Raw genomic sequence first — 17,633 nt, 5'->3', positions numbered from 1 at the left:
TTGAGATGATGACGGGCCGGCAAATGACCCTTCCACTGCATCTCCTGTACCAACCGGGAGATGTCGCCGCAGCCACCGCCTACACGGCTCATCAATACGTGACCGACTTGCGGAACCATCTCCAGACTACCTTTGCGTACGCTCAAGGACAATTGGAAAGAAGTGCAGAAGGTGACAAGACCTATTACGACAAAAAAGCCTCACACCAGGTGTTCGAGGTCGGAGATAAGGTGTGGTACTACATATACACCAAACCCGCGGGCGTCGCAACAAAGTTCCTGCCCCACTGGACGGGGCCCCACGAGATTGTGGTGAAGCTATCACCTGTAGCTTACCAGATCAAAATCAGCAAAGGTCGACAAAACGCCACATTAAAGTGGGTCCACCGGAACCAAATCAAGTGGTACACTCCCCCCATGGGAATAGAAGGGGTGCTAGCCAGCACCGAATAGATAAAAACCTAGCAAAACCAGAGGTACTAAGAAAATTCTTAAGTACCCTCAGCTGATCCCTTCCAGGAGACCAGTACGTTGCACCTAACATATTTTATTCTCTTCCCAGCTACCAGATATACATCTGTTGTCACTAGTGATATCGTCCTGCGCTGTACTGATTAAAAATAAGAAAAACAGAAAAATAGTTGTCAAAACAATTTTTGTTTACGAATACAAATAACTGAAACAATCCAACAATCTCTGATTATGCGTTTCTGTAGGATGCAGTTCCTTTGGATGATCCTGACACTCTGCGCCCTGGTCAAAACCAACCCCCTACGGGAATCGTTCTCCGCGACGATCCAGGACTCCTCATAACTAACTGCAGAGTACACACGCAGAGGGTATATGTCTGCCTAGATGCAGAGAATGTGTACCGCCAACACATTCCACCTGCGGCGCATTTGAGTTGGGCCGGGGCTGACTGGACCAGCCAGGCAATTAAGCACGCCCAGCTAGACACTGCCCATATGTTGGGCCAACTCCAAAAGTTCACAGTAACCCAGTCAGAACTAGCTGAGCCCAGGCGAGAAAAACGATTCGTCGGGGCGCTACTATCGATAGGGGCAGCCGTAGGGTCACTATTTGCCCTAGGTACCACTGCCGTCAACGCAGTCAGTCTAGCCACAGTCAAGAGGAATGTTAGGGAGATTACTGAAGAGATGCCACTTATCCAGCAGCAGATGAAGGCACAGGCCCTTAGGTTGCAACATGTGGGAAAGTCTCTCCAGGACACTATTCTGGTGGTCAACACACACGCTACTCTCCTGAACAAAACTATCCTGTCTGTAGGAAAGCTAGCAGAGGTCATGAACCATGACTATGCCCATGTCCAATTGGTTCGATTGTTACTGGAGGATTTTCTCCGTGAAGTTAGCTCTTCTATGGACCACTTGGCCATGAATAGAATCCCCTCATATCTAGTGCCCCTCTCAATGGTGCATGACATATTGACCTCAGCTACTTCAACCACGATAAGGCCGTTACAGTCACATTTGGCCTTCAGGGGCCAAGTTTTTCCAAGTGCCTTAACTACCCACCTGCAAGTAGGATCACCCTAGACATGACATTAGAGACAATGCCATGATAGAGCTATTTAGCCTAGACCTTGGACATATATAGAACATAGTCCATATTAGATGATTAAGGTGTGGTAGGCATATTTTGTATACTTTTATGTTTTTATTCCAATTTTTCGTTTCATTACCTTTGACACTTAGGAAGCCTTAGAGCCAAGACGCCGCTCGTTTGGGGAGGAAATGTAATGATGTATTGCCTGAGTGTTGTGCATTATTAACGTCTGCCAAGTTACTGCCTAGGTCCACTAGCCGGGATAACCGGTCGACGGGCCGGAACACAGAGCCACTGCCAGACCTCCTAGGTCCATTCTGGTGGTGATCCACAGCTTGCGGAAAGCCTACCAGGGTGAACCACCAAAGGGGGGGGGGGCTGCTCTGATGATCTACAGACCAGGACATCCGATGGTCATTCTTATGGTGGGTTGCAACATGCAGAATCATTCCAAGTTGAACCTACCAGAGGGGGACTGTCATGACTGTCCTGATCAGGTCAGGGTACAGGAGACCACCACCCTACAGATTATCGCCCAAACCCCCAACAGAGGAGGAGAGATCTAGGGGTCTGAAGATGTGGGGGTTTTATTACCCCTCACGCCCATAATAAACCTTAGGCCACAGAGAAATTTCTTTGTCCTCACAATGGAGAACTGGCCTCAGAACATTAAACATGCAATAAAGGGACTTTGGAACAATGGTTTCCGTCAGCCACAATGGTGGTCATGACGAGAGGTGGAATATGAAAATGTATGTAACTTTTGTATTGTTATTAAAGGTTAAGAGATGACGTTATTATGAAAACATTGTACCTTTAAGAGTTTTCCCAGTATATGCCTGATGTTTATACATTGTACATTGTGTGGAAAATATCCAAATCAAAGAGAATGTTTTGGTAAAGATGAGATGTGAAGGTAGTGTCTAAAATAGGATTTTTTGTCAAATCTAGGCCTTGCCCCTTAACTTGGTCCGCCCAGAGAATTGCCCTAAAGGCGGTTACGCCCACTTCTGACCCGAGGTTATAAGACAGGAGAGTGAAGAATTAACATAGGAGACTAATTGACCCCAAGCTGCAGCGAAGGTCTAACAAAGTCAACGAACCCCAAAACGAAACACAAGGTTGAAGACAAAGAAATCTTTTTCTACACGAGCTACGGACGAGTAGCTGTGTCTAAGCGGGTGAATTCAAGCCGAACCACCCAGCCTCCACTCTCCATTGAATTGTGGTATCTACACCGTTCGAGTCCGAAGCTGTGAGCTCTGAGCTACAGAGCTGTCTGTCCTCAGAAGACCCCTTTCAGATCAAGGGAGAGGGATCAGACCCCTAAGCCAAGAAGGACACTGACATCGTGAGGACAACCAGAGAGTTGCGCCGGAGAAGTGCGTCATTGAGAAGCCTAAACGACCCACGCGGAGCTTCCCACCTGAGACCTCCAACACGTAATTACATCATTATATTCTGACCCATAAGAGCGGCAGTTCGGGGCAAGGCTAGGTTTAAATAAGCATGGCTGACAAATGAACCCAAATGTATATTTCTCTCGTGTACTTTCTTGGTTTCTCTCTCTTTTAAATCCCCATTTTGGGTAACACGTGCCATAATGTGTTGGCCCGTTATACTAAGTCCTAATCAATAGCTAGACTGTGTTTTGTGTATGTGTATTTTTATCATCGTTTTAGCTTGCTAGTAAATAAATAATCAACTAAGATTGGTGTGGTAAACTCATTGGTGGGACCCGGGTCCGTGCAGATTCCCGGATTATGCGACGTTCAGACATGAGACAAGAGGTTGATTAATTTAGCGACTGTTGTAAAATCGATATTCTGATATCCTTTGAGTTAATTTGGGAAATAGAAACTCAATCAAAATAATGTTCCCATGGTGCCCCAGGTTAATGAGTTAATAATTGCTTGATTCATTGCTTAATTCATTTAATCACGCAATTATAAACCGTTAATCATTCGATGAGCAACAGTCGTCAAATTAACTAATACAACGTCACGACAGTATGGTAAGATATGGTATGGTATTGCAGTATGGTATGGTAAGATTTGGTATGGTGTTGAGGTATAGCATGGTAAGATTTGGTATGGTGTTGAGGTATAGCATGGTAAGATTTGGTATGGTATTGAGGTATTTTATGGTAAGAATTGGTATGGTATTGAGGTATGGTATAGTAAGATATGGTATGGTATTGAGGTATAGTATGGTAAGATATGGTATGGAATTGAGGTATGGTATGGTATTGAGGTATGGTATGGAATTGAGGTATGGTATGGAATTGAGGTATGGAATTGAGATATGGTATGGAATTAAGGTATGGTATGGTATTGAGGTATAGTATGTTAAGATATGGTATGATATTGAAGTATGGTATGTTAAGATATGGTATGGTATTGAGGTATGGTATTGAGGTATGGTATGGTATTGAGGTATGGTATGGTAAGATATGGTATTGAGATATGGTATAGTAAGATATGGTATGGTATTGAGGTATGGTATTGAGGTATTGTATGGTAAGACATGGTATGGTAGTAAGGTATGGTATGGTAAGATATGGTATGATATTAAGGTATGGTATGATATTAAGGTATGGTATTTTAAGATATGGGGTGTCAGGTAGCCTAGTCGTTAGAGCATTGGGCCAGTAACCGAAAGGTTGCTAGATCGAATCCCTGAGCTGACAAGGTAAAAATCTGTCATTCTGCCACTGAACAAGGCAGTTAACCCACTGTTCCTAGACCGTCATTGTAAATAAGAATTTGTTCTTAACTCTCTTGCCTAGTTAAATAAAGGTTAAATAAAATATATGGTATGGTATCGAGGTATGGTAATGAGGTATAGTATGATAAGATGTGATATGCGTTAAGATATAGTATGATAAGATATGGTATTGAGGTATAGTATGGTAAGATATGGTATGGTATTCAGGTATAGTATGGTAAGATATGGTATGGTATTCAGGTATGGTATGGTAAGATATGGAATGGTATTCAGGTATGGTACGGTATTGTATGGCAAGATATGGAATGGTATTGAGGTATGGTATGGTAGATATGGTATGATATTGAGGTATGGTATGGTAAGATATGATATTGAAGTATGGTAAGATATGGTATGGTATTGAGGTATGGTATGGTAATATATGGTATGGTACTGAGGTATTGTATGATATTGAGGTATGGTATGGTAATATATGGTATGGTATTGAGGTATGGTATGATACGATATGGTATGGTATTGAGGTATGGTATGGTAAGATACGGTATGGTATTGAGGTATGGTAAGATATGGTATGGTATTTGTATTTATTTATTTAACCTTTGTTTCACCAGGAAGGGCTCATTCAGACTGTCCTGGCCAAGATAGGCAGCACCAAGCCATTACACAATTACAGTCAGACAACATGAAAAACTACAAGTAATCTAGTAAAAAACGTAGAATTCATAAGAGTATAACAAAATCATAAAACAGCAAATTAAAAACATTGACATGTCAGGGAATCAGCCTCAAAATCCTTCATCAGTGATTTAAAAACACCAATCGGGACAAGTTCTTCCAGTTTAAAAGCATTTTGTAAGGCTTTCCAAGCTGATGGAGCAGAGTACATAAAAACCCATTTACCAAATTCAGTTCGAACATTTAGAACAGTTAGCAGTATAAAGTCCTGCGAAAAAAGAGAGTACCCACCACATTTCTGAACAATAAAAATGCCCAAATAAAATGGTAGTAAACCCCAAATGGTTTTGTAAATAAAAGTATACTGGTGACTGAGGTATTGTATGGTAAGATACGGTAAGGTATTAAGGTATGATATGGTATGGTATTGAGGTATGATATGATAAGATATGGTATGGTGTTGAGGTATGGTATAGTAAGAAATGGTATGGTATTGAGGTATAGCATGGTAAGATATGGTATGGTATTGAGGTATAGTATGATAAGATATGGTATGGTATTAAGATATGGTAGGGAATTGAGGTATGGTATGGTATTGAGGTATGGTATGGTATTGAGGTATGGTATGATATTGAAATATGGTATTGGTATTGAGGTATGGTATGGTATGGTAAGATATGGTATGGTATTGAGGTATTGTATAGTAAGTATGGTATAGTGTGTGCGTTTGTGTGTACCATTTGAAATGGAGGGCTGGAGGGAATCCTGAGGAGAGCGATACTGGAGTGGCTCTTCAGCTGCAAGGTGGGTGAACATGAAAAGATATTGACACAAGCAAACAAAAGAAAGAGACCTTTTAATATCCTCAACAGACAGGATATGAGGTGAGCAATGTTCCTGTAAAAGCGAAAACAACACTGACCACACAATCAACGTTGATTCAACCAGTGTTGGCCCCAGTGGGACACTTCTAACAGCAATAATAAGACATGGGTTTAATACTGCGCTTTTCAAGGACCCAAATATGCTTTCATAGTCTCTCCATCTGGTATGAAAGATAGACCGAAAGAAAGAGAGATGTTGCTTCTTAAACACAGTCTTTCTCTGGCTGTGTTTCAAAGGAAATTAATCTTCTTTCGGTCTGAATACCCAATTAGCAGTGTGTCATCAAAGAGATAACATACAGAGGTACCATTCTATGGAATTATTATGGCAAAACCTCAATCTCCCTCAATAACTTCAAGAGAAAACTGGAGGTCAGTCTGATGAACCAAACTACTCAGTAATCTCCTCCATATAGCCTTACTCTCACACACTCACATGCACAAATGTGCACACACATTTAAACAAAACATTTTTACTGATCAATTAATTTATACATTTATAATTAGTAGGTTTTGTTATCTGTTTTAACAAACCTTTTTTGTGGTGTGGTTTTCATATCAGCCCTTGGGCTTCCAACCAGACCTGCACATCGTTTAAATGTGTAGTTGTTTATTACTTGTTTTCTTTGGTGCAAAAAAAACCCATTGACAACTGAGCAGGAGTGTGTCATTCAAGGAGATAACGTTGACTAATGAGCAGTGCATCATCAAAGAGATAACATTGAATATTGAGCAGGAGTGTGTCATCAAGGAGATAACACTGACTAATATGCAGTCTGTCATCAAGAAGATTACATTGACTAGTGAGCAGTGTATTATTAAGGAGATAACATTGGCTAGTGAGCAGCAGTGTGTCATCAAGGAGATAACATTGACTAGTGAGCAGTACATCATCAAGGAGATGACATCGAATCCCATAATGAGTCCCTATTAAATAAACCATTATCGTTCACTAAGAAAGCAGAGCAAGACTCTCATTAGCTAAGCATTTTCTTCAGTAGTAACATATGCATTTCAAAGATTTTCAGAGGCTGTGTTTACACAGGCTGCCCCAATTATGATATTTTCCCACTAATTGGTCTTTTGACCCAATCGGATCAGCTCTTTTGCCAATAAAAACATCAGAATTAGGCTGCCTGTGTGAACTCAGCGTCCGTTTCTTGTTTCTGTGTGTAGACTGTTTTGCATCACAACCTTGGTTGGGTTAGGATTTTTGCAACTGTGTTGTTCTATGAATTCCATCTTGTCTTCCTTACATGTAGGCAATACTTAAATCAGAGAAAAACAGTGATAAACAGCAGGTGAAGAAGCTCTCCTAACTCTGCCTCTAAAACTATCATCGTGGTGCTGACTGTTTTTGTCACTCCAGTACAATATACACATAAATAACAGTGTGTGGGAAACTGGCTGTGAACAGAAAGCAAACTAGACTGTTTTGTAATTGCAGATTTCAGCATTTAGAAACAACACTAGGATTGGACCTCACATGTCTTTCGTCCTTACTCAGCAAGGCTGGCAGCTACAGCTCAGAACTGCTGGTGTGTGTGTCTGTGTGTGTGTGTGTGTGTCTGTGTCTGTGTGTGTGTCGGTGTGTGTGTCGGTGTGTGTGTGTCTGTGTTTGTGTGCGTGTGTGTGTCTGTGTGTGTGTCTGTGTGTGTGTCTGTGTGGGTGTCTGTGCCACTGAGGGAGTTGAGGATGAGGTCAGCTGTTTGTGTGGGGGCAATACTGTTGTTGGAGTCTTTTTTTAACCCCACAACACATCTGATTCAAGTTCTAAGCAAACACCACCACCACAAAATCTTATTGTGTTTTTCTTGGTTTCTTAATTTACTTTTTCTCGATTTCTTGAACACTGATGTCAGTTCTGTCTGCTTTTCTCCAGATCAGAAGACGTCGGCCCACCCCTGCTACTCTGGTAGCTTCCAGTGACCAGTCTTCTCCAGGTAACTAAATAGTATCTTATTCACTTTAATACATGGGCCTACTCTAGTGTCCATTTTTGTGTAGAACTGAAATGTGTCTTCTGCCCGTCGTCAGTCTACTGGTCCGCTGGCAGCGGATCAATCAATCAAACGTATTTTATAAAGCCCTTTATCATTAGCAGTCATCACAAAGTAAAAAGGACTCAGCATAAAACTCCAAAGAGCAGCAATGCAGAGGCAGACGCACGGTGAAGCAATTTATTATGTATTATAATCTAGTTAGATTATACCTCCCCTACCCTCCTATCTTTATATTATACCTCCCCTACCCTCCTACCTTTATATTATACCTCCCCTACCCTCCTACCTTTATATTATACCTCCCCTAACCTCCTACCTTTATATTATACCTCCCCTACCCTCCTACCTTTATATTACACCTCCCCTACCTTTATATTATACCCCCCTACCCTCCCCTACCCTCCTACCTTTATATTATACCTCCCCTACCCTCCTACCTTTATATTATACCTCCCCTACCCTCCTACCTTTATATTATACCTCCCCTACCCTCCTACCTTTATATTATACCTCCCCTACCCTCCTACCTTTATATTATACCTCCCCTACCCTCCTACCTTTATATTATACCTCCCCTACCCTCCTACCTTTATATTATACCTCCCCTAACCCTCCTACCTTTATATTATACCTCCCCTACCCTCCTACCTTTATATTATACCTCCCCTACCCTCCTACCTTTATATTATACCTCCCCTAACCTTCTACCTTTATATTATACCTCCCCTACCCTCCTACCTTTATATTATACCTCCCCTAACCTCCTACCTTTATATTATACCTCCCCTAACCTTCTACCTTTATAATATACCTCCCCTAACCCCCTACCTTTATATCATACCTCCCCTAACCTCCTACCTTTATATTATACCTCCCCTAACCTTCTACCTTTATAATATACCTCCCCTAACCCCCTACCTTTATATCATACCTCCCCTACCCTCCTACCTTTATATTATACCTCCCCTAACCTCCTACCTTTATATTATACCTCCCCTACCCCTCCTACCTTTATATCATACCTCCCCTACCCTCCTACCTTTATATTATACCTCCCCTAACCTCCTACCTTTATATTATACCTCCCCTACCCTCCTACCTTTATATTATACCTCCCCTAACCTTCTACCTTTATAATATACCTCCCCTACCCTCCTACCTTTATATTATACCTCCCCTAACCTTCTACCTTTATATTATACCTCCCCTACCCTCCTACCTTTATATTATACCTCCCCTACCCTCCTACCTTTATATTATACCTCCCCTACCCTCCTACCTTTATATCATACCTCCCCCTACCCTCCTACCTTTATATTATACCTCCCCTACCCTCCTACCTTTATATTATACCTCCCCTAACCTCCTGCCTTTATCTTATACCTCCCCAACCCGCCAACCTTTATATTATACCTCCCCTAACCTCCTACCTTTATATTATACCTCCCCTACCCTCCTACCTTTATATTATACCTCCCTTACCCTCCTACCTTTATATTATACCTTCCCTACCCTCCTACCTTTATGTTATACCTCCCCTACCCTCCTACCTTTATATTATACCTCCCCTACCCTCCTACCTTTATATTATACCTCCCCTACCCTCCTACCTTTATATTATACCTCCCCTACCCTCCTACCTTTATATTATACCTCCCCTAACCTCCTACCTTTATATTATACCTCCCCTACCCTCCTACCTTTATATTATACCTCCCCTAACCTCCTACCTTTATATTATACCTCCCCTACCCTCCTACCTTTATATTATACCTCCCCTACCCTCCTACCTTTATATTATACCTCCCCTACCCTCCTACCTTTATATTATACCTCCCCTACCCTCCTACCTTTATATTATACCTCCCCTACCCTCCTACCTTTATATTATACCTCCCCTAACCTCCTACCTTTATATTATACCTCCCCTACCCTCCTACCTTTATATTATACCTCCCCTACCCTCCTACCTTTATATTATACCTCCCCTAACCCTCCTACCTTTATATTATACCTCCCCTACCCTCCTACCTTTATATTATACCTCCCCTACCCTCCTACCTTTATAATATACCTACCCTACCCTGCTACCTTTACATTATACCTCCCCTACCCTCCTACCTTTATATTATACCTTCCCTACCCTGCTACCTTTACATTATACCTCCCCTACCCTCCTACCTTTATATTATACCTCCCCTACCCTCCTACCTTTACATTATACCTCCCCTAACCTCCTACCTTTATATTATATTACCTACCCTCCTACCTTTATAATATACCTTCCCTACCCTCCTACCTTTATATTTTACCTCCCCGACCCTCCTACCTTTATATTATACCTCCCCTACCCTCCTGCCTTTATCTTATACCTCCCCAACCCGCCAACCTTTATATTATACCTCCCCTACCCTCCTACCTTTATGTTATACCTCCCCTACCCTCCTACCTTTATATTATACCTCCCCTACCCTCCTACCTTTATATTATACCTACCCTACCCTCCTACCTTTATATTATACCTCCCCTACCCTCCTACCTTTATATTATACCTCCCCTACCCTCCTACCTTTATGTTATACCTCCCCTACCCTCCTACCTTTATATTATACCTCCCCTACCCTCCAACCTTTATATTATACCTCCCCTACCCTCCTACCTTTATATTATACCTCCCCTACCCTCCTACCTTTATATTATACCTCCCCTACCCTCCTACCTTTATATTATACCTCCCCTAACCTCCTACCTTTATATCATACCTACCCTAACCTCCTACCTTTATATTATACCTACCCTACCCTCCTACCTTTATATTATACCTCCCCTACCCTCCTACCTTTATATTATACCTCCCCTACCCTCCTACCTTTATATTATACCTCCCCTACCCTCCTACCTTTATATTATACCTCCCCTACCCTCCTACCTTTATATTATACCTCCCCTAACCCTCCTACCTTTATATTATACCTCCCCTAACCTCCTACCTTTATATTATACCTCCCCTACCCCTCCTACCTTTATATTATACCTCCCCTACCCTCCTACCTTTATATTATACCTCCCCTACCCTCCTACCTTTATATTATACCTCCCCTACCCTCCTACCTTTATATTATACCTCCCCTACCCTCCTACCTTTATATTATACCTCCCCTACCCTCCTACCTTTATATTATACCTCCCCTACCCTCCTACCTTTATATTATACCTCCCCTACCCTCCTACCTTTATATTATACCTCCCCTACCCTCCTACCTTTATATTATACCTCCCCTAACCTTCCTACCTTTATATTATATCTCCCAACCCTCCTACCTTTATATTATACCTCCCCTACCCTCCTACCTTTATATTATACCTCCCCTACCCTCCTACCTTTATATTATACCTCCCCTACCCTCCTACCTTTATATTATACCTCCCCTACCCTCCTACCTTTATATTATACCTCCCCTACCCTCCTACCTTTATATTATACCTCCCCTACCCTCCTACCTTTATATTATACCTCCCTACCCTCCTACCTTTATATTATCCTCCCCTACCCTCCTACCTTTATAATATACCTCCCCTACCCTCCAACCTTTATATTATACCTCCCCTACCCTCCTACCTTTATATTATACCTCCCCTACCCTCCTACCTTTATATTATACCTCCCCTACCCTCCTACCTTTATATTATACCTCCCCTACCCTCCTACCTTTATATTATACCTCCCCTACCCTCCTACCTTTATATTATACCTCCCCTACCCTCCTACCTTTATATTATACCTCCCCTACCCTCCTACCTTTATATTATACCTCCCCTACCCTCCTACCTTTATATTATACCTCCCCTACCCTCCTACCTTTATATTATACCTCCCCTACCCTCCTACCTTTATATTATACCTCCCCTAACCTCCTACCTTTATATTATACCTCCCCTACCCTCCTACCTTTATATTATACCTCCCCTACCCTCCTACCTTTATATTATACCTCCCCTACCCTCCTACCTTTATATTATACCTCCCCTAACCCTCCTACCTTTATATTATACCTCCCTTACCCTCCTACCTTTATATTATACCTCCCCTACCCTCCTACCTTTATATTATACCTCCCCTACCCTCCTACCTTTATATTATACCTCCCCTACCCTCCTACCTTTATATTATACCTCCCCTAACCCTCCTACCTTTATATTATACCTCCCCTACCTCTTACCTTCCTACCTTTTTACTCCTACATAGTGACATAAGATGTCCAGGTTGCCATGGTTAGATCTGTGTCATTCATACGGCATGTACAGAATGTCATTTCCATATCAATAATGTAGTATGTCCGTGCTCCCACTTGGTGCTTCCTATCATTCCTGACTACTGGATCTAGGTTCCCTAGCCCCATCTGGCTCTAGTGCATCTGTCCTTCCTTACCATCGGAACTAACCCCCTTATCCTCATATGGCTCTGGTGTTGCTGTCCTTCCTGATATTAGGAACCAAACGTCTCTCTTTTATCTCTGTGGGAGACCTCCATCTCTCGTCTCGTCTCGTCTCGTCTCCTCTCTCTCCTCCTCCTTCCTTGTGGGATACCACTCATCTCTCTGTCTCTCTCTCTCACTCTCTCTGTCTGTCTCTGTCTTGGTCTCTCTCTTCTCCCTGGTGTCATAAGAGAGTGGGACACCTCTCTCTCTCCTCTTCCCTCTGTCGCTGTCTCTAAATTTCAAGACTTTTTTAATAGTAAACAATACACTCACAAAAAATCTCGCTCTCTCGCTCGCTCTCTCTCTCTTCTTTCTGTCTCTCTCTTCTCCCTGGTGTGTGTGTGTGTGTGTGTGTGTGTGTGTGTGTGTGTGTGTGTGTGTGTGTGTGTGTGTGTGTGTGTGTGTGTGTGTGTGTGTGTGTGTGTGTGTGGGTGTGTGGATGGGTGTGGTGGTTGTGGTATAGTAAATGTTGCTTAGTCATTGTGATAGGTATTTATAGACTATATATAAACTCTATTTTCTGTCTTTGATCTTAGGGGTTTTTCTCTCAACAAGAGATTCACAGGAGATTAACTGAGTCTTTGATTTTCTCCCTGAAGACAAAGAACAGTTCCGTACTACACACACACACACACACACACACACACACACACACACACACACACACACACACACACACACACACACACACACACACACACACACACACACACACACACACACACACACACACACAGAGGCACACACACAAACACGCCCACAGGCACACACACCACTCTCCACTGATATCTGTACCACAGTGAGCTGTAGCTGGATACCTGTCGAGAGAGAGAGAGAGAGAGAGAGAGAGAGAGAGAGAGAGAGAGAGAGAGAGAGAGAGAGAGAGATAGAGAGTGAGATAACACCCTATAGGCTATAATAATAAAGATAACGCCCTATAGGCTATAATAATAAAGATAACACCCTATAGGCTATAGTAATAAAGATAACACCCTATAGGCTATAATAATAAAGATAACACCCTATAGGCTATAATAATAAAGATAATACCCTACAGACTATAATAATAAAGATAACACCCTATAGGCTATAATAATAAAGATAACACCCTATAGGCTATAGTAATAAAGATAATACCCTATAGGCTATAGTAATAAAGATAATACCCTATAGGCTATAATAATAAAGATAACACCCTATAGGCTATAATAATAAAGATAACACCCTATAGGCTATAATAATAAAGATAACACCCTATAGGCTATAATAATAAAGATAATACCCTATAGGCTATAATAATAAAGATAACACCCTATAGGCTATAATAATAAAGATAACACCCTATAGGCTATAATAATAAAGATAACACCCTATAGGCTATAATAATAAAGATAATACCCTATAGGCTATAATAATAAAGATAACACCCTATAGGCTATAGTAATAAAGATAACACCCTATAGGCTATAATAATAAAGATAATACCCTATAGGCTATAATAATAAAGATAATACCCTACAGACTATAATAATAAAGATAACACCCTATAGGCTATAATAATAAAGATAACACCCTATAGGCTATAATAATAAAGATAATACCCTATAGGCTATAATAATAAAGATAATACCCTACAGGCTATAATAATAAAGATAACACCCTATAGGCTATAATAATAAAGATAACGCCCTATAGGCTATAATAATAAAGATAATACCCTATAGGCTATAATAATAAAGATAACACCCTATAGGCTATAGTAATAAAGATAATACCCTATAGGCTATAATAATAAAGATAACACCCTATAGGCTATAATAATAAAGATAATACCCTATAGGCTATAATAATAAAGATAAAACCCTATAGGCTATAATAATAAAGATAACACCCTACAGACTATAATAATAAAGATAATACCCTATAGGCTATAATAATAAAGATAATACCCTATAGGCTATAATAATAAAGATAACACCCTATAGGCTATAATAATAAAGATAACACCCTATAGGCTATAATAATAAAGATAAAACCCTATAGGCTATAATAATAAAGATAATACCCTACAGACTATAATAATAAAGATAACACCCTATAGGCTATAATAATAAAGATAACACCCTATAGGCTATAATAATAAAGATAACACCCTATAGGCTATAGTAATAAAGATAACACCCTATAGGCTATAATAATAAAGATAACACCCTATAGGCTATAATAATAAAGATAACACCCTATAGGCTATAATAATAAAGATAACACCCTATAGGCTATAATAATAAAGATAATACCCTACAGACTATAATAATAAAGATAACACCCTATAGGCTATAATAATAAAGATAACGCCCTATAGGCTATAATAATAAAGATAACACCCTATAGGCTATAATAATAAAGATAACACCCTACAGACTATAATAATAAAGATAATACCCTATAGGCTATAATAATAAAGATAACACCCTATAGGCTATAATAATAAAGATAATACCCTATAGGCTATAATAATAAAGATAATACCCTATAGGCTATAATAATAAAGATAACACCCTATAGGCTATAATAATAAAGATAACGCCCTATAGGCTATAATAATAAAGATAATACCCTATAGGCTATAGTAATAAAGATAACACCCTATAGGCTATAGTAATAAAGATAATACCCTATAGGCTATAATAATAAAGATAACACCCTATAGGCTATAATAATAAAGATAATACCCTATAGGCTATAATAATAAAGATAAAACCCTATAGGCTATAATAATAAAGATAACACCCTACAGACTATAATAATAAAGATAATACCCTATAGGCTATAATAATAAAGATAATACCCTATAGGCTATAATAATAAAGATAACACCCTATAGGCTATAATAATAAAGATAACACCCTATAGGCTATAATAATAAAGATAACACCCTATAGGCTATAATAATAAAGATAACACCCTACAGACTATAATAATAAAGATAATACCCTATAGGCTATAATAATAAAGATAACACCCTATAGGCTATAATAATAAAGATAACACCCTATAGGCTATAATAATAAAGATAACACCCTATAGGCTATAATAATAAAGATAACACCCTATAGGCTATAATAATAAAGATAACACCCTATAGGCTATAATAATAAAGATAATACCCTATAGGCTATAATAATAAAGATAACACCCTATAGGCTATAGTAATAAAGATAATACCCTATAGGCTATAATAATAAAGATAATACCCTATAGGCTATAATAATAAAGATAACACCCTATAGGCTATAATAATAAAGATAACACCCTATAGGCTATAATAATAAAGATAACACCCTATAGGCTATAATAATAAAGATAACACCCTATAGGCTATAGTAATAAAGATAACACCCTATAGGCTATAATAATAAAGATAACGCCCTATAGGCTATAATAATAAAGATAATACCCTATAGGCTATAGTAATAAAGATAATACCCTATAGGCTATAATAATAATAAAGATAATACCCTATAGGCTATAATAATAAAGATAACGCCCTATAGGCTATAGTAATAAAGATAATACCCTATAGGCTATAATAATAATAAAGATAATACCCTATAGGCTATAATAATAAAGATAACGCCCTATAGGCTATAGTAATAAAGATAACACCCTATAGGCTATAATAATAAAGATAACGCCCTATAGGCTATAATAATAAAGATAATACCCTATAGGCTATAATAATAAAGATAATACCCTATAGGCTATAGTAATAAAGATAACACCCTATAGGCTATAATAATAAAGATAATACCCTACAGGCTATAATAATAAAGATAACACCCTATAGGCTATAATAATAAAGATAACGCCCTATAGGCTATAATAATAAAGATAACACCCTATAGGCTATAATAATAAAGATAACACCCTACAGACTATAATAATAAAGATAACACCCTATAGGCTATAATAATAAAGATAATACCCTATAGGCTATAGTAATAAAGATAATACCCTATAGGCTATAATAATAAAGATAACACCCTATAGGCTATAATAATAAAGATAACACCCTATAGGCTATAATAATAAAGATAACACCCTATAGGCTATAATAATAAAGATAATACCCTATAGGCTATAATAATAAAGATAACACCCTATAGGCTATAATAATAAAGATAATACCCTATAGGCTATAATAATAAAGATAATACCCTATAGGCTATAATAATAAAGATAACACCCTATAGGCTATAATAATAAAGATAACACCCTATAGGCTATAATAATAAAGATAACACCCTATAGGCTATAATAATAAAGATAATACCCTATAGGCTATAATAATAAAGATAATACCCTATAGGCTATAATAATAAAGATAACACCCTATAGGCTATAGTAATAAAGATAATACCCTTGTTTAGGTGTGTGCCAGCTCCTGTTTTTCACTAAATAACACCCTATCCCCTACAATGTAGTCTACTAATTTTGACCTATAGCCCTATATCCTGCATTACTTTTGAGCAGAGCCCACATAGGCTCTTTGGAGTAGGATTCCATTTGAGATTCATTCCTAGTCAGTTTGGAGAAGACCCATCAGCTTATTCAGATTCACACACTGAACTGTAACCCTTACCCTCTGAGAGAGAGAGAGAGAGAGAGAGAGAGAGAGAGAGAGACATAGAGACACAGAGAGACACAGAGAGACAGAGAGAGACACAGAGAGACACAGAGAGACAGTGCACTGCAGGTCTGCCCTACTTATTTTAATGGTTTTGAAACAAAAATGAAACAAAAAAAGACCCTTGGGACTTGCTAAAAATATGGATGTTTGATGCATCATCACAAACACACTTTGCTAAAAATAAAAAGGGTCTGTCTTGGTGTGTTTTTATGAGAAGTCGTTCGTTTTGTATTTTTTTATTTAGTTGATGTAGATATTAAACCGTGCTGAGTTGTTATCTGGTGCAGAGAGGAGTGATGAAACAGATCCTGACCCATCACAGGCGTGTTGAAGAGCTGTTCACATTTCATATGCAGGCACACACTCAGACAAGCACACACAAACATGCTCAAGTGTACACACACATGCATGGAGGTCGCATGGACACACCCATAGACACACACAGACACACTGAACTGTATTGGTGTCTGGGGATGTTTAGGTTGCTAGGCAACAAGGTGGTGGTGTCCTAGAAAAAGACTGTGTGTGTGTGTGTGTGTGTGTGTGTGTGTGTGTGTGTGTGTGTGTGTGTGTGTGTGTGTGTGTGTGTGTGTGTGTGTGTGTGTGTGTGT

The 17,633-nt window shown here is 39.3% G+C and overlaps 1 protein-coding gene across 2 annotated transcripts in view; it reads left to right on the top strand.

The window, feature by feature from the left end:
• Positions 1–17,633, top strand: part of LOC106583709 (protein phosphatase 1 regulatory subunit 1A) — a 66,368-nt gene that overhangs the window by 24,084 nt on the left and 24,651 nt on the right. For both annotated transcript variants that reach the window (XM_014168229.2, XM_014168231.2), the window contains exon 2: positions 7,734–7,794. In XM_014168229.2, the coding sequence (XP_014023704.1) occupies positions 7,734–7,794 (61 nt within the window). The remainder of the gene's footprint in view (positions 1–7,733; positions 7,795–17,633) is intronic.

The sequence above is a fragment of the Salmo salar genome, chromosome ssa22, assembly GCF_905237065.1.
Source record: "Salmo salar chromosome ssa22, Ssal_v3.1, whole genome shotgun sequence".
Lineage (NCBI taxonomy): Eukaryota > Metazoa > Chordata > Actinopteri > Salmoniformes > Salmonidae > Salmo > Salmo salar.
This window is presented reverse-complemented; position numbering and strand designations above follow the sequence as displayed.